Below are 24,442 nucleotides of genomic sequence, written 5' to 3'. Positions count from 1 at the left end.
AAATGTTTCCATTGATAAGTGGTGATACTTTTGTTACGTTTAACTTGAAAGAAGTAAAGCGTTGGGAGGGTGTCTATGTTTCTTTGTGACCTGTGGAAGGAATACTTCAAGTGGAAGAAGGCCAGTGCATCTAGCGTCAAACAGATATGCCTTGACTTGCAAGATCCACATAAGTTTAGGAGCCTTTCTTTCAGAAGAAGGTCATGCTTATTCTATCAGTACTACATCGATAGTGTTGGCTTTCCAGAAGCAAGTCATTCTAATTAGTAAAATCTGCAGGTTTTCCACATGTTAGACTCTTCAGGCTCACTATAAAAATCATGGAGAATAATTGTTAAGGATGGCATTTTCTTAAAGTAAGTTCAAACTTTAAGACTGCTAGTCAATTGGAGATTTCTACCAAAAAGTTTCTTGTGAAGTAATTTGTCACTGAGTACTAGCTTTGTTTAAAGCTTTTGTTGGAAATGGCATCCAGGGACTGTTATAATTACTATTCTAGTGGTTAACCTATTTGCTATAAAAGACAGTAGTTCTGGCCTGCAAATGCTGGTGTAACTTTTTTTATTTTTATTGGAAGTGTATGCTACAAAATAAAATGAAGAAAAAATACAGCCACGCTACAAAAAAAGTTTAAATGAGAAAAAAAACCTTTACGTATAACTTAATAGAACTGTTTGGGTGCTTCCTAGCAGGCAGCTGTAATTGAATAGGTACAGACATCTTTGTTTTTTAGCTTAAATGCGCGTCACAGAAAAATTTAAACCTCATTGACTCTAAGGAAATATACTTGGCTTTGATTTACCCTAAAGACCTAGTTTAAATACAAACTTAGAACTAACAGCAAAACCAAGGATAAGAGGGTAAGGGAAAAAAAAAAAGCAGTGGCGTTGTTTTGTCCCATCGAACGTGGCACACTAGCGTACCTGTGATAAGGAAAAATGGGACTAATCACAGGCTTAACAGCAGGTGGGTGAATTGGGCTAAGTAAGCACTCCATGCTGTATGAGGTGGGCAGAAATTTCAAGTGAATGTCAGTTGACCCGTGGATAAAGGGCTAACAAAGTCCTTCGATGTATGCATTTATACGTGTTTTTTTTATTTTTATTGTATGAGGTTGATAAAACATCTAAAGCTGTTTTTAGGCTAAAATTAAAATGCATCTTTTCTGATACAGATTTTTTTCTTTTCTTGTAGGAAGTATAGTTACTTGTGGTGGTCATAATACCCTGTATTGGGCAATTGCTGTACCAGGTAGGCTGATATATTTAGCTTTTAAATGTCTTTATTTACTTTTCATTTTGTATGTATTCCTCATGTAAGAATTATCAATCATATGGTTAGCAATAAAACACTTTACAACTCCTTTTCAATTCAGTTGGAATGCTTAGGCCCATAGAAGTTAAACAATATTTCATGGTGACAGTGGAGTCTTCAGGGCACCACCGTAGCTTCCTTCGTTAGGATGTCCACATTTAAAATCTAGATGGAATTAGGGTCTATAATGTCAAATATCTGGGAGAAGTTATTTTTTCCAGTCTGAAATGATTATCTTTGAAAAACACAAGAGGTCCTAGGATAACTCGAGGAATATAGATTGCTAGCCTGAAAGCAATATTGTGCCAAATTCTTGTGAACATAAAGGTGGCTTTATCATCACGTAATTCCCACTGTAGGTGTTCATAGAACATTCATGTCCAACTAACTTTTACATTGAAAGTCTAGTGATATTGCTAAAAGTCTGGGAGCACCAAACCTTTCTTCAAAAGAGATTATCTTCTATTGCAACGTTTTATTGTGGGTTCCAAACTCTTAAAACTTGACATATAAATCAATGATGACTTTTTTTTGTTGCTGTTGTCGTAGTTTGGACTCTTGCTCTGAGCAAGACAGCTGGTTTAAGGATGACAGTACTTTTGTTTGTAGGCAACTACGCCTTTCCTACAACAAGTCGCAACTGTGGTCCCAACCTTACCGGCTCACTAGCAGCACCTCACCAGAAACACAATAGTAAAAGGTGATTTATGGCAGCCGTAACGCATGGACTCGAGAATATGATATCTCAGGGAGTGTCGTGGTTAAACTGAGATTACCCCTTTCTCACAGATATATCATGTCTCATACAAACACAGGCAATGACAAAGATGCAGTAGAGTTTCAATAGTTTTTATTTAACATAACTGCAATTTGCGATAAGTTGCATGGGCTGCAATGATTAGGATAATGAATAATGCAAGAAACAGAATTGTGAAGACGAGAGTCATTATTATAAAGACCCCCACCATCTTGCAATACGTAGAAAAGACATACAAGATGTAATATGCCCTAATACCCTGATGTGAAAGGCCTAACCTCCTACCTAAAGGAGAGCTGGGTTTGTTGACCCTAATCTGCCAACGCCATGTCCATGAGAGGAGCCCCCAACCCTCGTTACTTTGGAATGAGGTCTCTATCTCAGACTCCGCAGGGACACGAAGACTGGGTCAGCGTCAAGACGACTGCAGCATCGGTATCAGCGATGGTGGCGATGCCCTCTGGTCGGAATCCCTCTGATTATCTGTCTAAAGTGTGATGTATTTATACAGATCTACAAGGTCCCCTGACGTAGGTGTGTTCCTAAACAATAGATAACAGACATGCTTGGGACGGCAATTAATATAAACAATCCCTTGAAAGTATAGAGAGGGAAAATCCCTAAGTGTGAACACCTACTGTTTGTTTGTCTTTGGTGCTTGATTTTGACGCCTTGGTGCGGTGACACTGATAATTATACCCATAACAAGTGGCCTAACTATAAACAAGGCAGCCATCTTAGAAGAAATAAATAATAAAATGGGCTAAGACAGAGCAAGCTAAGTAGGTTAAAAGTCACTAGGTGACGGGGGCACGAGTCTGCAAGCCTGGGGCTAAGCTAACTCCTGTTATCCCATTAAAACGAACTAGGATTCACTACACTGTAAACCGGAATTGCTTCAAAAAGAGTTGATTGTAGGCAGAACTGTCATCTATTGTACTTTTATTAAAGCTGAAATTTATGTAGAATTGCGCATTGGCGGCAGCGTATCACAGCATACCATATATGTTAAAAAGGGTAATTCCTCATTGCTATCAGATTCCTAATGCTGATGGCTCTATATGGGGAGGCAGATGTTACAATGGCATATCATCATCCAGGACCCAGCACCATCATCAACTCAGGCTGGTGTCAGCCTGGCACACACCCAGCCCTAAAGAGCCTGAGATTGTGATAGGGATAACCCCGCCTCCTGATTGAGGCCAAGACCTTAGTGAGCATTTGTAGGGACATCTAGGGATGAAGCAAATATTCATGGTCACTCCTGACTTTCAGTCAGATCAAGCACTGAAATATGATAGTTATTGGTTAAACGCTGTACATCAAATTCTTTATTCATCATGACTTTACATGTGTTTTTTGGTTATATCAGAAAACATAGTTTGTACACATGTGTGTTCCAAAACTACACCTGCTGAAGGTTGCGCATCATTCTGCTGGTAGGCTGGTCTCTGGTACCAAACTTTACAAACTCTTCACATCTGTACTGAGCATGCTTAAACTGCTTTCTGTTGAGGGCAGAAACATATTCAAATTAGCCTGCAAAGTCTTTAAATATCTTCCCTCTACTAAATGTTACAAGAATTAATAGAAAGTACACCGCACCATAATTTATCATTGTCCGACTGCTTTAGTCTGATATTTATGCATGTTCAAAAGCATCTGGTATTTATGATGTCTGGTTTTTAAGCCATACAATATTCTGCTGATGATTTCCAGTGGAGTGTTCCTTTGGGAAGCAAATCTCAATCTGCTAATCCTTCTGACATACCTGCCTAATTTAGAGGAGCATATATACATTAAATCCCACAGTTTACTGTGAAGTTGTGTGTGGCAGTGGCTGGCACTTTCCTTGAGAACCCCATTAGTGTGCAAGTCCAGAGTAGCAGTATTTGCCCGACAACATATTTTCATCTAAAGCAGTAGTTACATTGGGGGCACAGTACGGAAACCGACCACAGTACAGAAACCTGATGTGTAACAAGGGCATTTTATTCCAAAAGATTTACTTCCAAGCTACAGTTGATAATGAGCGGTGCAGAAGCAGAATGCATTTGACAATATGATGTAAGAAAAAAACAGATTATTCTGCAATATTCTACACTGTCTGAGCAAACTTTAGTTAGATTAATACACCTGTTTAAATTAATGTACCGTGTTAAGTGAACGGACTTCTGTTAAGTGAACGCATATGATGTATACAGAAATCATTTATGTTAATATGTTTCGGACTAATTCTTATACTGATGCATATTAAACTAAAACTCGTGGGCTGCAAAACATAGGTGTGGGCTCCAAACTCTTTTCGGAGACCTTAACCATTCTGCACTGAAACTGGTCATTACTGGTGGACTCTTCATCTTCCTGGGCTCTGATTTACCACTCCTTCAAATCCTTCAAAATTAAGCTGACTCCAAAACAGTCTGTAACTTTATTCCACCTTTTACTGGGAGTACCCTGCTTTCAAATTTTTCAAAAAAGTCTTATTGCTTCAGTGTTCTTTCAAATGTTGTATCTATTTGTTTGTGCTATTATGATGTCTCTTTTCTCGGATTGAAATGTAACATTTGTTTGCCTGTGTCAAAACGTTTTGTATACACATCATATTGCAATGTTGTGACTCCCTATTATGCATAGATAATATAATCTGTTCACAGTATGCTGTTAAGTGTTTGAGTGGGCAGTGGCATGATACAAACAGCGAATTTGAGCATAGCTGAGGAAAAGTGAAAATAATGTAGTGGGCTCAGTTTAAAAAAAAAAAAAAGTTTTTATTAATACTAAGAGAAATCTCAGCCTTTACATTAATTAAAATATTACATTAATTTTCAGAATAAGCCAAAAATTACAGAAAACCTCTCTCCATCTGCCGATCAAATACTTCAAGATCATAAACCTTTATATCCATATATTTTTATACTTTTCAAAAGTCCATAATAATTTAACACATGACAAATCCAAGGGAATGTGTTGACCGAAATACTACAAAACCTCCCTTTTGAAATTCAATAAGTTCTACTTCCTTACACAAAAGTTTCCATAAAGCCAAAACATTTCATTAGTTATCCAGTTGCTAATACATATGACTTTTCACATTCTCTCACTTTTGCCATTTCATCTTTTCACCCTTCACTGTCTATTGTTCTTCAAACTTAAAATATTAAAGACCGTTCTATGAGTATTGCTGTATAAACATTCTTGCCATTCTTTTTAACTGCCCTCCTTTTGAGACTGATAGCCCAGCAAAATCAATTGAGGATCCTCTAATAGGTTTAAATCCAGAGTGATCAGACAAAATTTCAACATTGTGCAGAGTAATCCTCAGTTTCTGACATAACAATGTAAGATATGTCTAGTTATCTCCAACTGTGGTGCACAGCTATAATAATTTGATGGAATTTGTGAGTTAATTTTATTTAAAAATGCCAGCAGTACAGTAACCACTTAATAAAAAATTGCATTCTGCGAAACTCCTTTAAGCACAGAACAATGTATAGCAGTTTATTGTATTCCATGTCTAAACCGAAATAGCCAAGTTCCCAGCTGCTTGCCTGTTAGAAGCCATTCTTAGAAATGCACCTGTCTTCTTTATTTCATTGAAACAAATTTTTCCAAAATCTTACTGATCTATTTGAAGTTGTCTCTATGAGATCCTCAATTAATTTTGATCTAATTGTTACTAATTTTGGATCTGTTTTTTAACAAGTACAAAATTTGATTATAAGACCATAACACGCAGCCTTTAAAAAAAACTAATATGTGGTCCAATAATAGCCCATGTTTTCCATGCATCATTCCTTAAAAGTCCACCAAGTTAGAATGGCCATTCAGTCACCATCTTTGCAATATATTACTTTCGAAGTGTGGCTCTTGTTCTAGTGCAATACCCTTCAAGCGCATGGGCACGTTGAGACTTGGAACAGAGTAATGCCTCAATATGTAGTTTGTCTTCTTTAATGCCTGTAACAATGTTTTGGGTCGATCATTTTTGGTGATATAGTCAAAACCCAAGAAGTCTATAATTTTATATTCCTAGAGCATCTTGCACATAAAATCATTATCTGATATATTGTGCATGAAAAGTAAGTTACCAAAGCGGAAGGAAAAATGTGCAAAATAATATAATATTGGTTCACACCTGGCAGGGCTAACCCGCCCTCCTTTTGTTGGTTTATACAGTAAATTTATTGCCCAGTTAAGTGTTTTATTGGTGATAAAATGTAGATAGCAGCCCCTGAATGTTTCTAAAAAACTGGGTGCACAAGATACATGGAAGTGCAGCATACAAAAAATGTAATCAAGGTAAAATCTACATTTGAATGAAAATGATTCTGCCTATAATGGAGAGGGGAAGGGGACCCCATTTTGTGAGTAAAGATTTAATTATACGAGTTATTGGTGTATAATTTAACTCCAATAAAACATCCACCTTCATGGTTGTTTATATTCTCAATTACCGCTTTGGCCTCGAGTTAAACCACAGCTGTAGCGCTGGAACTAAAGTGTCTGTAGTGCATATCAAAAACTAGGTTTCAACTTATTTATCCTATATCCTCACATCGCCTGAAATAGTGTAAAGATATTAAACTGCTGAATATTCAGGGCAGGTCTTAAAAAGAGCATGGTGATATCAGCATACAACTTAATTGTGGACATTCTGTCACAGATAGCTTTCATTGACATATCGTTTCTTATAGCAATGGCAAGAGTTCCAATAAAGAAGACAAACATAATAGGAGATAATGGACATTTCTGCCTAGACCCCACTTAACTTTCAAATAGCTGATATCAGTAGAATTTTCAATTAGCCTAACCCTCTAACCTTAATAGATGTTGGAGAATACCCCAATATGCTGGGGATGAAACCAAATTGTGTTTAAAATAAAGAGGCTTTCCCAGTTTACATGATGAAATACCTTTTCTGAATACAGTAAACATAAAACATAGCTGGAATTTGTTTACTATTAATAAAATCTGATGCTCCAATTAAGTAATTTTGTATTAGTGGATGTTGTCTGCCAGCTGTAAAACCATTTTCACCTTTATTTATTAGCTGACCCGCACCTTCTGGTGGCCAGCAAATGGGCTCAGTTCTTGTAGCGATCTGAAATATCTTTCATGATGCACTCAAAGTGTATTTAGATGCAATCCATGCTGGTTGCAACCATTGCAGAGGAACTGCAATCACTACACAGTTACTAGACTTACAGAACAAATAGTCCCACAGTAAACTGTGACAAGTAAAGAGGAAATGCTCCAGTCAGTTCTCTTCTGCAAGTGGTACAGCGAATGAAGGCAAAGGTTGATGTCACTTGTCACATTGAATGGACTCGGGTATTGCAGAGAGGCATTAGTATTTTTACTTTCAACCCAGGCGACTTTACTCTAAATATTTGTAAAGGCAAAAGTATTGAGAACTATTGCAGTATAGGGCATGTATGGTTAGATCAGCAACGCCCCTGTCATACATCAAATTTGCCCTTGAGCATCTTGTGTGGGGTGATTTTACTGTGATTAATTGCACTGTATATTGACATTTCATGATGTTCGTTTACACTCAGTGGTATTACCTGTTCCACCAATACAAAGATCAACAGTAGAATGCATGAGTGTAAGTGTGGGACAAGATTTTTGCAGACATAGACAATTTGTTTGGTAAAATTTAGAGATTACTTAACATCTTGATGCTCCTGCCTTTTTTGGGGGGAACCAGCTAAATAATTACACCTGCTGACCAAGATTTGCTATTGAATTTGCATCATATTACGTTGGATAGCGTTCCGTGAATCCTATCAGTTGTAATATGAATTTCTTTTATTATAGTTTACTGCAGTCTTACTAATTATTTTCTTTTAGGTAACTTATATGTGTGCACATAGTACTTGTTTTCTTGAAAGTAAATTATTTTTAATGATAGGTTTATGGCCAAACAATTATTTATAGCTAAAAATGAATTTGATCTTGTTTACTTTGCAGTTCTCTCAATTCTTGCTATAACTTTTTGGGTCATAATGTGCTGTAAAACAAAAACAAAATGGACGTTTTCAAACTCCGATTTACTGGAAAAGTCAAAGAAATGCTTCATGCCAGAATGGAAACGAAAAGAAACTAACTCCACCTACATGGTGAGATGCTTTACAAACTGTACCTATCTTGAATTTCACTTGATTTTAGTTTATGTAATAAACCTGTTTTCTCTGATATTTTGTTTTACCTGATAAAAAGACTCTTAAAAAAGGGTGTTTAGCATAGTATTTATCAGGGTGCATGCATCGTTCCAGATGTACCTGGTGGTTCCTTGATAAAGAGCGACGTTTCTCCTTTTACAAACTGAATAGAAGAAGGTAATTTATTCACTTGAAATACGAGTACCATTGTCTATAACTACACTTATTGGATAAACACTTATAAATGTTTGTTCTTATTAAGAGCTTCTCCTTGTGTGGTTGGTAAAAAATTTGGACAGGCTTGGATGAAACCCTATTGTAAGAGGTGATTTAAGACAAAAATAAATAAAAAGTTAAATTATACTGAGAGGTGTATCATAATATACTGCCTGTTTTCCACCAGTCAATGTTCACAGGTTTCACCTGCTGAAATTGACAAACGGAAAATGGAGAAGGGTCATGAATTATCACAGTACTAAGAATTGAAGTTCCTGCCAGAGGGTGGGGGGAGGAGGGGTCCAGGGAACAGTTTGCTTTGGGATTGAAATGTATCCAGCAACTGTTAATTATGGCTTTTATTTAGAGGAGCGGGGATAAGCATGTCAAGGTTGTTGAGCGTAGTGACCTCTTTGAAAGAAAGGGTGAATTAGTAAAAACTATTTACAGGCTTTGGCGGGAAAGCAGAAGGATACTTGTGATGTAACAATGGAAAGATGTTTTCAGTTTAATTTGACTTGAACCAGCATCAAGTGAAGTTTTTTTTTTTTTCAGTGATTAGGATTGGTCATCTTTTTATCTCCACAGTGCTTGTCTGGTACCAGCATTTGCACGTTTTCAACATTGATTTATCATACCCTCGGTGTGTGACTTATAGGCCATTAGCATAGCCCAGTGGAGTTCATGAGTGCCATGCCTGCATCCAAGATTACACTGTCTATGTAGAAATACTTTCTTTTCAGAACAGCATCTGCTGTTCTAAAACCCTGCTTGGCACTGCATCTACTTGGTGAAGGTGAAAAGATCGGGCCCAAACCTTCCGTAGCCATGTAGAAGTAACTTTATGTTCGATGGCATCTGTCGCTGTAGATACGCATGTTATGCAATAGCTCGCCATCTGGTGTTGGGCCGGAGTGTTACAAGTTGTTTTTCTTCAAAGAAGTCTTTCGAGTCACGGGACCGAGTGACTCCTCCTTCTGTCTCCATTGCGCATGGGCGTCGACTCCATCTTCGATTGTTTTTTTTCCGCCATCGGGTTCGGACGTGTTTCTGTCGCTCCGAGTTTCGGAACGGAAAAATAGCTAAATTTCGGAAGATTTTCGTCGGTATTGTTGCATTCGGGTTCGGCGTAGTTAGATTCAACACCGCGTCGAAGGATCGAAGAGCTCCGGTGCCCTTCGGGGTAGTTTTTTCGATCCCCCGTCGGGGCCTGGTCGGCCCGACCGCGTGCTGAAGAACGCCGATGGAACGGACCCCGTTCCGTTTCTGCCCCAAATGCCACAATAAATACCCCTACACAGACCAACACTTGGTCTGCAACCTGTGCCTGTCACCTGAGCACAGCGAAGACACCTGCGAGGCCTGTCGTGCGTTCCGGTCCCGAAAAACACTCCGAGACCGTCGAGCCAGAAGACTTCAGATGGCGTCCGCACCGACAGCCCAACGGGAGTTCGAGGAACAAGAAGAGGAAGGTACCTTCTCGATTCAAGACTCGGACTCCGAAGGATTCGACGATACACAAACCGTGAGTAAGACGTCGAAATCCACTCAGAGGAACATTTACAAGGCCCAGGGGACGCCACTGCCACCAGGCCATGGCTCGACCCATAAATTCGGTGACCGACCGTCGGCACCGAAAAAGGCCCAAACAGTGCCGAGATCGTCCGACTCCGGTCGAGACACCGGCACACAGCCTTCTCGGGACCAAGAAAGTGCTGGAGACAAGCGTCGACACCGAGATGCCGGTGTTGACACGGCTCGACGCCGAGACAGCGGGCCCGACGAAGATCGGCGCCGAGAGGTTTCGGCCCCGAAAAAGAAAAAAGTCACCTCGGAGCCGAAAAAGGACGCTGACAGGGTTTCGGTACCGAAACAAGCTGCAACCGACCCAGCTTCAGGCTCTTATACAGAAGAGCACTCGCTAACCTCACAAATGCAAAAGCATAGGTTTGAGGAAGAGCTACAATCAACGGATGTGGACCATACGCAAAAGCGTATTTTCATACAGCAGGGGACAGGAAAGATAAGCACCCTTCCCCCTATTAGAAGAAAGAGAAGGTTGGAGTTCCAGACTGAACAGACACCACAACCAAAAGTGGTGAAAAGAGTTACTCCACCACCCTCTCCACCGCCCGTGATTAACGTCTCACCAGCACAAACTCCATCACACTCCCCAGCTCACACCACCATGAGCCAGGGTGACCAAGATCAGGACGCATGGGACCTATACGACGCACCAGTGTCAGATAACAGTCCGGAGGCATACCCTACGAAGCCATCTCCACCAGAGGACAGCACTGCGTACTCTCAAGTGGTGGCCAGAGCAGCACAATTACACAACGTAAGCCTCCACTCAGAACAGGTCGAGGATGATTTTTTATTCAACACACTCTCCTCCACCCACAGCTCATACCAAAGCCTGCCTATGCTCCCTGGTATGCTCCGGCACGCAAAAGAAATCTTTAAGGAGCCGGTCAAAAGTAGGGCAATCACACCAAGGGTGGAAAAAAAGTATAAAGCGCCTCCTACGGACCCGGTTTTCATCACTACACAGCTGCCACCAGACTCTGTCGTTGTAGGAGCAGCTAGAAAAAGAGCCAACTCCCACACATCTGGAGATGCACCACCCCCAGATAAAGAAAGCCGCAAGTTCGATGCAGCTGGTAAAAGAGTCGCAGCACAAGCTGCAAACCAGTGGCGCATCGCGAACTCCCAGGCACTACTTGCGCGCTATGACAGAGCCCATTGGGATGAGATGCAACATCTCATTGAACATCTGCCCAAGGATCTACAAAATAGGGCAAAACAGGTGGTTGAAGAGGGACAGACCATTTCTAACAACCAGATCCGCTCCTCCATGGACGCTGCAGATACAGCTGCACGGACAATTAATACATCTGTAACTATCAGAAGGCATGCATGGCTCAGAACGTCTGGCTTTAAACCAGAGATTCAGCAAGCAGTTCTCAATATGCCTTTTAACGAAAAGGAACTGTTCGGCCCAGAAGTGGACACAGCGATTGAGAAACTCAAAAAAGACAGACACTGCCAAAGCCATGGGCGCACTCTACTCCCCGCAGAGCAGAGGAAATTACAGCACGTTTCGTAAAACACCCTTTAGAGGGGGGTTTCGGGGTCAGAGCACACAAGCCAGCACCTCACAGGCAACACCGTCCAGTTACCAGGGACAGTATAGAGGAGGTTTTCGGGGACAATATAGAGGAGGGCAATTCCCTAGAAATAGAGGAAGATTTCAGAGCCCCAAAACCCCTACTACTAAACAGTGACTCACATGTCACTCACCCCCTCCACACAACACCAGTGGGGGGAAGAATAAGTCAGTACTACAAAGCATGGGAGGAAATCACTACAGACACTTGGGTTCTAGCAATTATCCAACATGGTTATTGCATAGAATTTCTACAATTCCCTCCAAACATACCACCAAAAGCACAGAATTTGACAAAACATCATTCCAATTGCCTGGAGATAGAAGTGCAGGCACTATTGCAAAAGAACGCAATCGAACTAGTGCCAAACACACAAATAAACACAGGAGTTTACTCACTGTACTTTCTGATACCAAAGAAAGACAAAACACTGAGACCAATCCTAGACCTCAGAGTAGTGAATACTTTCATCAAATCAGACCACTTTCACATGGTCACACTACAGGAAGTATTACCATTGCTAAAACTGCACGACTACATGGCAACTTTAGACCTCAAGGATGCTTATTTCCATATACCAATACACCCATCGCACAGGAAATACCTAAGGTTTGTATTCAAAGGGATACATTATCAATTCAAGGTACTGCCTTTCGGATTAACAACCGCACCAAGAGTCTTTACCAAATGTCTAGCGGTAGTCGCTGCACACATAAGAAGGCAGCAAATACATGTGTTCCCATATTTGGACGACTGGCTAATCAAGGCCCATTCGTTCATAGAGTGCTCAAATCACACAAATCAGATCATACAAACCCTCTTCAAACTCGGGTTCACCGTCAACTTCACAAAATCCAACATTCTGCCGCGCAAGGTACAACAATACCTAGGAGCCATAATAGACACATCAAAGGGAGTAGCCACTCCAAGTCCACAAAGAATTCTAAATTTCAACACCATCATACAACGCATGTATCCAACACAAAGGATACAAGCAAGGATGGTGTTACAACTCCTAGGCATGATGTCTTCATGCATAGCCATTGTCCCAAACGCAAGACTGCACATGAGGCCCTTACAACAGTGCCTAGCATCACAGTGGTCTCAAGCACAGGGTCACCTTCTAGATCTGGTGTTAATAGACCGCCAAACTTACCTCTCGCTTCTGTGGTGGAACAACATAAATTTAAACAAAGGGCGGCCTTTCCAAGACCCAGTGCCACAATACGTAATAACAACAGATGCTTCCATGACAGGGTGGGGAGCACACCTCGATCAACACAGCATACAAGGACAATGGAACGTACATCAAACAAAACTGCATATCAATCACCTAGAACTTCTAGCAGTTTTTCAAGCACTAAAAGCTTTCCAACCAATAATAGTTCACAAATACATTCTCGTCAAAACAGACAACATGACAACAATGTATTATTTAAACAAACAAGGGGGGACGCACTCCACGCAGTTAAGCCTGCTAGCACAAAAAATTTGGCGTTGGGCAATTCACAACCAAATTCGCCTAATAGCACAATTTATACCAGGGATCCAAAATCAACTCGCAGACAATCTCTCTCGAGATCACCAACAGGTCCACGAATGGGAAATTCACCCCCAAATTCTGAACACTTATTTCAAACTCTGGGGAACACCTCAGATAGACTTGTTTGCGACGAAGGAGAACGCAAAATGCCAAAACTTCGCATCCAGATACCCACACAAACAGTCCCAAGGCAATGCCCTATGGATGAACTGGTCAGGGATATTTGCTTACGCTTTTCCTCCTCTCCCTCTCCTTCCTTACCTGGTAAACAAACTCAGTCAAAACAAACTCAAACTCATATTAATAGCACCAACTTGGGCAAGGCAACCCTGGTACACAACGCTGCTAGACCTATCAGTAGTACCCTGCATCAAATTGCCCAACAGGCCAGATCTGTTGACACAACACAACCAAAAGATCAGACACCCAGATCCAGCATCGCTGAATCTAGCAATCTGGCTCCTGAAATCCTAGAATTCGGGCACTTACAACTTACCCAATAATGTATGGAAGTCATAAAGCAAGCCAGAAGGCCATCCACCAGGCACTGCTATGCAAGTAAATGGAAGAGGTTTGTTTGCTACTGCCATATTAATCAAATACAACCATTACACACAACTCCAGAACATGTAGTGGGTTACTTGCTTGACTTACAGAAATCTAACCTGGCTTTCTCTTCCATTAAATTACACCTTGCAGCAATATCTGCATACCTGCAGACTACCTATTCAACTTCCCTATATAAGATACCAGTCATTAAAGCATTCATGGAGGGACTTAGGAGAATTATACCACCAAGAACACCACCTGTTCCTTCATGGAACCTAAATGTGGTCCTAACTAGACTTATGGGTCCACCTTTTGAACCCATGCACTCCTGCGAAATACAGTTCCTAACCTGGAAGGTGGCATTTCTCATCGCCATTACTTCCCTAAGAAGAGTAAGCGAGATTCAGGCGTTTACTATACAAGAACCTTTTATACAACTTCACAAAAATAAGGTCGTCCTAAGGACCAATCCTAAATTTTTGCCAAAGGTTATTTCACCGTTCCATCTAAATCAAACAGTGGAACTTCCAGTGTTCTTTCCACAGCCAGATACCGTAGCTGAAAGGGCACTACATACGATAGATGTCAAAAGAGCATTGATGTACTACATTGACAGAACAAAGAACATCAGAAAGACTAAACAACTATTTATTGCATTTCAAAAACCTCATGCAGGAAACCCAATATCAAAACAAGGTATAGCCAGATGGATAGTTAAATGCATCCAGATCTGCTACCTTAAAGCTAAACGACAGCTGCCCATTACACCAAGGGCACACTCAACCAGGAAAAAAGGTGCTACCATGGCCTTTCTAGGAAACATCCCAATGCAAGAAATATGTAAGGCAGCCACATGGTCTACGCCTCACACATTCACCAAGCACTACTGTGTAGACGTGTTATCCGCACAACAAGCCACAGTAGGTCAAGCCGTATTAAGAACATTATTTCAAACTACTTCCACTCCTACAGGCTGATCCACCGCTTTTGGGGAGATAACTGCTTACTAGTCTATGCATAACATGCGTATCTACAGCGACAGATGCCATCGAACTGAAAATGTCACTTACCCAGTGTACATCTGTTCGTGGCATCAGTCGCAGTAGATTCGCATGTGCCCACCCGCCTCCCCGGGAGCCTGTAGCAGTTTGGAAGTTACCTTCAACTATTTGTATATGTATCATCTCAACCTTAAGTAGGTACATACTTAGTCACTCCATTGCATGGGCACTTTTACTACAATTCAACTCCTACCTCACCCTCTGCGGGGAAAAACAATCGAAGATGGAGTCGACGCCCATGCGCAATGGAGACAGAAGGAGGAGTCACTCGGTCCCGTGACTCGAAAGACTTCTTCGAAGAAAAACAACTTGTAACACTCCGGCCCAACACCAGATGGCGAGCTATTGCATAACATGCGAATCTACTGCGACTGATGCCACGAACAGATGTACACTGGGTAAGTGACATTTTCATTCCAATTGACCAGGATAGAGAGAAGCTGCCAACTCACACGACGGCAGTCGTGCTCCAGAATTCCCCACATCACAAAGTTCTATGATGAGAAGAATGCAACACAACTCCCTCCTTCATCATTTACAACAAAGGGAAAATGCAGATCTCCATAACAGCAATAAAAGACCAAAAGCAAGGAAATGTAATTAAGGCACATTACACACAACATTTTTTAAACAAAACATAAATTGCTCTGTCAAAAAGGGAAATGCAAATAATGCAACAATGTTAGATAGAAAACAATAACGTGGTTTCATTACAGTAAGTGGCACAGAGTTGTACAACACACCACTGCAACTTTACAGCAAGAACTCATCAAACCTCTTCGGAGTTCTGATTTCTCTGCGATTTCTAAGGGTTAAGGCATCACACAAAACCCTTCTGGAACATCATCATGTTTTTGCTTGTCTTTCGGTTTGATCGTGAATGGGGCTTTCACAACTTTATTACAATTCCACACATTACCATCACTCAGTAGAAGTGTGTACTTGTTCACATTTTCACTTGGAGAGGATCAGAATATTTAGCCTCATATTTGCTTACTTTGCATCCCTTCTGCACGCAGATCCAGTCTCCAGTCTTAAATCATCATCATGTTCATGCCATTCTCTCCCAAACTTGTCATACTCCAATCATTTGGACATCGGTGTTCTGGCTTTTCGACCCCCTCATCATCTCAAAAGGTGATCTCCCAGTCACACAATGTGGCTTGGTGCGATAAGACTCACCAACCTTCTCAATACTTCTCTCCAGTCTTCTTCTCTCAAGGCTAGCCTTAAACCATCTTTCAATGCCCTGTCCCACCTTTCCGCTAAACCATTTCTTTGAGGGTAGTATACCAATGAGCGAATATGCTGAACTCTCTGCTCTTAGAGAAAATCACTCATGAGCTCCAAAATAAATTGGACCCCATTGTCTGTTACAGTGATCTCTGATACACCTTCTCTCCTGAACAATTCACTGAGGAATCCTATCACCGTCTCGGAAGTGACTTCCCCTCGTAAATTTCACTTTGAGCCATCTAGTGAAATAATGCATTACTACTGTGGCATACTTGGGATAACTACCCATAACATGCAGTGGACCAGCGACCTCAATTCCAGTTTCCTTCTATTGACCATCTGATTTATGACCCATGACTGGGAGATAATTTATAGTTTCCTGTGACTTGTCACTCCATGCACAAGGTAGACATGCTCTAGTGCTCCTTCTTAGATCACAGTCAAGCCAGGCCACGAGTACTCCTCTCTGACCCGCCTCTTGGTGGCACTCAGTCCTATGTGTCCCTCATGCTAGTTTAACTACTCGCTCCCCCAGTACTGCTGGCACTACCAATAGACCACCCCCAAGACCTTCATCTGGCTAGCCACCCCTCACTGAGATACGTTTCAACTTCAAAAAATACATCCTGATCTGGTTTTATTCCTCACCACACAGCCAATGCTTTTCTCTCAGTGGTGGAGTAATTTCTCTCTGCATCCCTTAATGGCCTGGATGCACAGGCAATGGTGACATATTCGCCATTACTTCTCTGCAGCCACACTGAACCTAACCCACCCAGACTAGCATCAGTATTTTATTATTGAGGTATCATTGGTGTTAAAATGCTTGCACGCTGACCTGGATGTAATGTTTGCTTTCAGTTCACTCTTGCATTTCTCACACAAATGAATTTCTCACTCTTGAACATGAGTTTTAGTATATATTTGGTTTTATCTGCAAAGAAAGGGACAAATTGAGAATAATACTCAGCCAGCCGCAAAAATGATCTCTGGTCTTTCCATGTTGGGGAAGGTACCTTCTCTATTGCAGAAACTAATTCCAACTATGGAGCTATCCTATTACCACTGATCCAGTGACCCAGATACTCCACTCAGTCTAGTCTGAACTTGCACTTGTCCTTTTTGAGTGGCACACCACTTTGCTGCAACTCAGATTTCCATGTTTATCTTGGTCCATTACGTCTCTCCCAAATATCAGGCTATCATCCTGAAAATACATCGCATGACAAGTGCTTTTCTACAAATGGTGCATGGCTCTCTGAAACACCCCAGCTGCAGAGGCTAAACCGATCGGCATCCCCTTTTACCTGCATGTCCCCTCAGGTGTAACAAACCATTTTATTTGGCGAGAATCAGAGTGACGCACAATTTGGTGGTACAGCAGCACAATTTTGCTTTACATCAGGAATTTTGAATTCATGATTAGGAAATTCACTCAGATATTCCTCTCTGATAAGGGTATATCTGGCTCCAGAGACTGCCATCACCTTTACACTCACACCGTCAATCTTGATGGTACCGAAAGGATTTTCTTCAACATCCCTTCCGATTTGTTGAATTTCCAAAATGACATCTTGGCAGTTATCTTTATTTTCTCCCCCATCTACCATAGTCACTGAGGCTTTAGTTTCGTTTGCCTCCACCACGCATGGGTTCGGATTCCATCCTCGTTGCCAGTGAAAAGTTTGGGGCCAAACCTTCAGTGGATATATAGAGGTAAGCTTATTTCCAACTGACCATGAGGTAGACAACCTGCCAACTGCCGCAACAGCAATTGTGTTCCGAAATTCCCCACATCATAAAGTTTTATGATGATAAGAATGCAACAGAAGACATGACAAAAATTCAGTTAAAAATATTTCATGTTTTGATGTATAAAGTGAAGTTAATACCAGAGGTGAAGAACGGGATGGTTGGAGGCAGTTGTCGGGGGGACTGTAGCAGATGATGGTTGCAAAGAACAGATAATGTGTATTTCTCCATCAGCCTGCTCCTCTTGCTCCAATCTTCGATGATAACCCGACAGGTAAAAATGTAGGTAAGGTTATTAATCATTGAAGGTTTTAATTTAAGAACGAGTTGTGCATTGTCTGCTTTGGAATTAAGAGAGCCCTAAGGTTCATAGAGGGGTCAGTAATCACTGTAATTACTGTTTTTAATTGTGGAGACTGGGGGAACGAGAGTTGATAATTAGTAAATGGTACCTAACGTGTTTGACCTTGAGTTATCGAAAAGAGTTTCCAGAGATTTTTTTGAAGATCTGAAGATTTTGTATGTGACAAAGTATAGGATGTAAGAAACAAGGTTAAGGCTGTCAGTTTGTCATAGAACAAAGATTTCCTCTTAATTTCTTTGACCTACGTTATTACTCCAGATAATAATTGATTTAATGGTCATATTTGTTTATTGGTGTTATTGAGTTATTTATTTTATTTGCCTAATTTGTTTATATAGATGTATGGCTGTGTAAATTAAATCTATACACGGGTATTGACAACATATGTTGGGAACAGACTGCAGCATGCTGCTCTGCTCATAATTTATATGATCTGCGTGCTAAATTAAGAATCCAAATTTCAACTAAGGTTGATGATCAGGTAGGCATTTGCAAAAAAAAACACATATCCCTTTAGCACTGGTCCATGTTTCTGTACCTCTGGCCATAAACGTGGGTTGCTGGGTGTAGAGGGAAAGTTAATTTGTGGAACACTCTTCCCACTAAACCATTCCTAGCTTTTCAGTGTCCGCCAAACTTGTATTTGAATATTTCATTTTCATATACATCCTCTCATACATGACAGTATCAGTCTTCGGCTCTGTCATCTAAGCTTTGTGAGTTGTTTGATTCTTGTCTGAATTGCCAAAAATGAGCTGGCATTAAACTCCTTAGCTGCTTCTTAATCAGCCATGACCTCAAACGTTGCTACCATCTTTATGTTCTGATTTTGCCTTATCGCTATATTGGCACCTGGGTTAAAATATGCATGGCATCTGGCTATGATGTGTTTAGTGAATTAGTATTGTAAAAACAAAAATATACTTTGGCCACTGACCCCCTATAATAGACCTCTATGTTAAAAACAGACCACTCACCATACTTCACCATTACTGTTGAGTTGCCATGGTCGAGTACAAAGGTGGTGGTAAGAAACGTGGATGCCTTTAACATCTCAAGTTGGAAACTATGTAGTAGAGGGTACCTTTTCTTCCTAGAAGTTGGACTTTTCTCATCCTTTTTCTTGAAGAAAATCTCATGTATTAAGATGTCAGAGAATCTTCCTGTCCGTTTGGAAATTTTGAAGACTATTATGCATGTTTATATTAGGATTATTTCTAATTCATGTTTTATTTGTGTTTTTCTTTTGCAGCTGACAGACTTAACCAACGTGGACAATGTTGCCTGAAATATTGCACTTATCAATGAGGCATTGAGAGGGAAAAGAATGCTATGAAGGTGCCAGCACTATTGACAATGCTTTATCTGGAAGTACTTGAAGGGAACTGAAGACTAGTGGTTATACATTTTTTTTCCACAAACGCACATCGTCTAATCATTTGGTGGTGGTAAAGTGAATGCTTACTTAACAGTAAGCTGTTCTAGCTGTAAATGATTAGATTTAATATTTTAAAGACAAAGGTTTTCTTTCAAAGTTGCTATACAGAAATATTTATTTTCCTTAAAAATATTTTCTATAAATAATAGTGCTCATGCCACAAAAATTGCACTTCTCCTTTATTAAAAACTGAAGCTTTTGTTTCAGAATAACAGTACCTCCAAGTCCCTGGAGCAGTTTTATATGTGTATATAACAATATTTTTTATTTTAAATCACCCTTACTCTGAGCATGTTCCAACCATTTCCTGGTCTTGTTCACCCCGGTCTTGTGTTGACGGTAGTGGGTTTAGTTACTTTTTATCTGGGTGTAGCAAATCATCTTTTCAGCTATTCTTCTCTTTTAGGTCAGGCTTGAGGTAGTCAGATGCAGAACTATATGATGGTGTGTGTTGCTAGAAAGTGGCAAGTTTAGTGTTAGAGTTTTTCTTTTTGTTTGGGTCTCACTCCCAGTCATATCAAGTATGAATCTATAATCAAAGTCCTAAATGAAGTAAGTTGCAATGATGTCAAGTGATCACCACCTTGCTGGTCATGGGTAAGCTGTAAATTTTCAGACCGGCATCCCACAACTCCAGCAGACAGTAAGCATAATCTTCATATCTCTCCTGCAAGCTATTGGCTACTTCTTCAATAGACAAATGCACTGATGTGTATTTTTTTGTTCTCCTGTATCAAAGGATGGTTGGTTCCAAAGGGCTTTTGTAGCTCTCCACGTTGACCTGGCAGGAGAATGTCAGTTATGCAAAACCAAAATAAAATCTGCCTCATCTCTATAAATTTCAAAATGAAGCCCAAGTGCATTAGAGCCTTTGATCTTTAAACTTAAGCACAGTTGAGGCTTTTAGGCAAGAAAGACACTAGTTGCATTATCAGGACTAGCGACCCAAGGTCTCAGCGAGCTGCCTCACCACCAGACACTCCTCCCACATGCACCAGTTTTGCTTACACGATATGGCAACATTCCCCTGTATGAATGTAAACAGCCTGTCATATCTCTTATGCCATTTCATTGTTCATTCAAAGCTTTCTGCCAGCTTTTAAGAAACTCTAGTATAACACCTGGCCTTTCCATCTCAATAGTTTTTGTGGCTAAAATTTTCAAAGTGGTTGAGCAGGCCTTGTTCCAAAATCATGAATCAAATGACTGTGTGGTCCCAATTAACTGATATGTCTTATCTGTTTGTAGCTAAACTCAATGTGTCGTAAAAGTCTATTAGTAAAATCTGCAGCTGTGAAAACATCTCTCTTTTTGCTTCCGTAGAGCTTCTCCCATGTAGTTTCTTCATTGATGTTTTAGGTTCTTCTCCATATGGCACTAAAAACGGTCCTCTGTCTGCTTCAGAATTGTGCATCATGTTCAAGCTCATAGTCCTAAAGTCTTCTAAGAAAATGACTTTTACTAACTTTTCTGTAGGTGCAGCCAAGGACAGTGAGAGTTGCATAAGCTCACACACATGGGCGCTGTAACCGTCACTGCATTTCAGGTCAGACAATCATTTTGTGACATTGCTGTAAAACGCTGCACTTCTTGCTGTTCCCAAATTCCCGATTCCATTTACTTAAATTCGTCAACTGAGGGTGTTTAAAAGTATGTTTGCTGGTACAGTTTTCTGAGTAATAGTATACCAATTACTCTCCCCCCTCCCCCCAGTTAGAAATGCATGTATAATTTTTTTTCCAGCTGATTTACACGTACTACAAACGTTAACAACATCTGCCAATGGAAGTTCCTGGGAAAAAAAAGCTTCTGCAAGTGATGTTTCTTGCAAAAATATTATTAATGGGATTATAGTTTTTTCTTTTGCAAATTTGTGGGGTTTCTACCTCATGTGTTCGTTTTTTTTTTTTTTTTGTTCCCCTCCCCCCCCCCCCCACAAAAAAAAATAGGAAGAGTTTTTTAAAACAAACTTCAGAATTGGCAAAACTCACCTAAGGAGACTATGCCCACCCATATTTAACCTGCTAGGAAAATGCACACAGTGGCCTCTTACTATGCTACCCTATTCAACAGTTTCCCAAACCGGCATACTTTAGAATAACTGGCAGAACTGAATTGTAGGACATGATATAGTGGCTCTTTGTTTTACAGGAGCACGTTGGCATTAAGCACTGGCACTAAGTTTGTAAAGCTCTGACATACAGTGTAGGTGTACCATTAAATGCGTCCATTCACCTTTTACTGAACAATCACATTACTGCTGTACCCATAACCTAATTTACTTTACCAAAAGTGAGACCGCATTTTACTGTCATAGATTTGGGTATTATTCATTCGTCCCCACTGACACATGTTGTACTTGTACTGTTAATGAATGCATGTAAAACACATGGTGCTAATATGGTGTAATAGGAGCCTCTCTGTGGGCACAGAAAGTGTTATGGGTAATTTTTTTTTTTAACAGAAAATACGTTTTCGTAACTACTGATAACCTTTATAAGCTATTTGCACTTAATGCACTGCCTTCTTGAATTGTAGTTTTTATTGTATTACAGCATTAAAGCACTTAATAGTAAAGGTAATAAACCTATCAACAATGGACAGCTATGACTGATTTCTTCGACATTGGCTCTTTATATTAAATTTTGCATTTAAAGTCAAGTTAAGCAATAAGAAAGTTAAACATGCTTTTAGCTGTTACCTCCATTTTTATTGTGGATTTTTTTTTTTTTTTAAGTATCTTGTTTTTTTTGGGAGGCATTAAAAAAAACCTTTTGGGGAAGCATTTGTCAGATCTGAATATATGAATAAAGAAACATTATTTTATACGTTCTTTCTTTGATAATGCTTACTTGTGGACCTGAGTTTTTGTTAATAACCTTCGACATCACAAAGTACTTGAAGTGAAGGTTTTGAAATATATGGACATATTTGGCTGATCACAGTTGTAAAAATGTATTCTTTGGGGGAGACTTTCTTGTAAGACGTGATTTGGATAAATTCATCAAACATCAATGGTGGTACTTGCAAAATGCTTGTAAATGTATTTAGTTTTGCTATTTCGTCTTCAATAAATAAAAACCATGCATAATTGATTATCTACATTTCAGTAGGTCACAGGAACTCTTATGAAAAACAGTTTTGAGACTTTGCTCGTGGGCAATGTGAGTCATTGATATTTTTGTTACATTGCTTATAGATCTGTTTTCTATATTTTGTTTAAGATATTTCTTCTGCACAAATTTAATAACATTAAAAATACCTGGTTCTTTTTCTTTCCCTGTTCTCATCTGTTGTGTTTCTTAAAGGTACACCGAAAAACAGTATTGCAAACTGATTATTCCTGTGTTTAAAAATAATTGTAATGTTAGTTCTGTTGCATTTGTGTAGTATCAGCCATCATTTCTATAATATGATGTCATAAGGAACAAAGGTAAAACATTGGCAGTAAAATCTGTGCAGTGTCAAATTTATTTTGAATTTGACATATACCGGTAGTTTGGCTTTCCCCAGGAAAGTGATTGTACCATACGAATGGGGGGGAGGGGGGAGAGCAAACACTTATTTCTTGAGTTACATTGTACTGTTGTAGTGGCATCCCGTTTGACCTTTGCCTTGTAGTAATAAATGGATAAATTTACATTTTAGAAAAGTTTCTCCAGCAGTATTTTTTTGAGCCGCATTCATTTTCATGTATTTTTGCCTTGCCAGTGATAATAAATGTGGTCTGCATTGTGTACTAATAAACACAAATTCACGTGTATTACTATAGTACAGATATCCGATGGACTGCAATTAATGAAGTACAGGCTTAAATTTGCAGAATGTGTGCGATACATTTTGGCTATGGCTTCTTCCTAATTGAGGATGATTGGTGAATTCAGTAGGAACGGGAATACTTGCTAATATTTTAGTTGGTCATTATCCTGTGTTTGTAATGTAAAATCACCTTGTCACTTCAGCACTGCATTTTGCAGCCTGAAATCAGCACCTTTCACAATACAGCTCCGTTTGTTAATATTTGATAGAGCAGCCTTAAAATATGGTACATCCGGTAGCTACCTCTGACTAGTGTGTGTCAGCTTTTTTTAATATGAAAGATAAAGTGCATATTCAGGTACATTCACTTTTGCCATCATAATGTTTTTTAAATACAGTGATTGAATAATTTTGCATTAATCTGAAGTCAAACAAACCATCACTTTTACTTCTGATAAACTCTTCTCTATATGCTGTAATAAAAGCAGTACATTATTCCAAAAACATTGAAAATGTTCTTTTTATTCAGCCATGGTGCAGTAGTGTCCAATTAATTTCGGCTGGAATGGTGGTTGCAGAAAAATATTCTTCATCAGTTCTACTAATGTATCATTCATAGACCTTTCTCCAGCTCGAGGAAAATATTATCCCTTTGCAGAGTTATATTAAAAGGGTTAGAACTTTCCTTAAATTGCATCTTGGAAAAAAGTGGGTTGTACTTAGTAAATTGTATTGTTAATGGCAACGAAGGAGAAATAATCATAATAGTAATTCGCTGCTGAGGCATGGTTTCTCCACCCAATCATAGTTTGTTCTCATTCTTGGCAGAGCACCACGTGTCACCCTGTTTCAGAAACCCTGAAAGCTTCAATAGATTTTAATTGTCACCATCCACCTGAAAAAAGATGTAGAAAGCATCTTTAAGGTCGCGAATTGGGCAATTTGCAACCACAAAAATGCTTTTATTAAATGTACGAACACAGAATTGTGATTCAGTAACTTGTTACCAAATTGTGGTTTTGGGTCGTGACTATTCAGATTTGGAAGGAACGTGTTTGGGGTGTCACTTCCTAATTTTGAATCATAGTAGTATGTTTTATTGTTTGGAGACAGAAA

General features: G+C 39.8%; 1 protein-coding gene across 1 annotated transcript in view; it reads left to right on the top strand.

The window, feature by feature from the left end:
• LOC138268687 (very low-density lipoprotein receptor-like) overlaps positions 1-23,213 on the top strand; it is a 47,129-nt gene extending 23,916 nt beyond the window's left edge. The window contains exons 4-6 of the mRNA XM_069218591.1: positions 1,195-1,251; positions 8,048-8,196; positions 19,382-23,213. Of these exons, the coding sequence (XP_069074692.1) occupies positions 1,195-1,251; positions 8,048-8,196; positions 19,382-19,417 (242 nt within the window). The 3' untranslated portion in view covers positions 19,418-23,213. The remainder of the gene's footprint in view (positions 1-1,194; positions 1,252-8,047; positions 8,197-19,381) is intronic.
• The last annotated feature ends 1,229 nt before the right edge of the window (positions 23,214-24,442 follow it).

The sequence above is a fragment of the Pleurodeles waltl genome, chromosome 12 (assembly GCF_031143425.1).
Source record: "Pleurodeles waltl isolate 20211129_DDA chromosome 12, aPleWal1.hap1.20221129, whole genome shotgun sequence".
Taxonomy (NCBI): domain Eukaryota; kingdom Metazoa; phylum Chordata; class Amphibia; order Caudata; family Salamandridae; genus Pleurodeles; species Pleurodeles waltl.
Note: the sequence above shows the minus strand (reverse complement) of the source record. Positions and strands in the feature narration are given on the sequence as shown.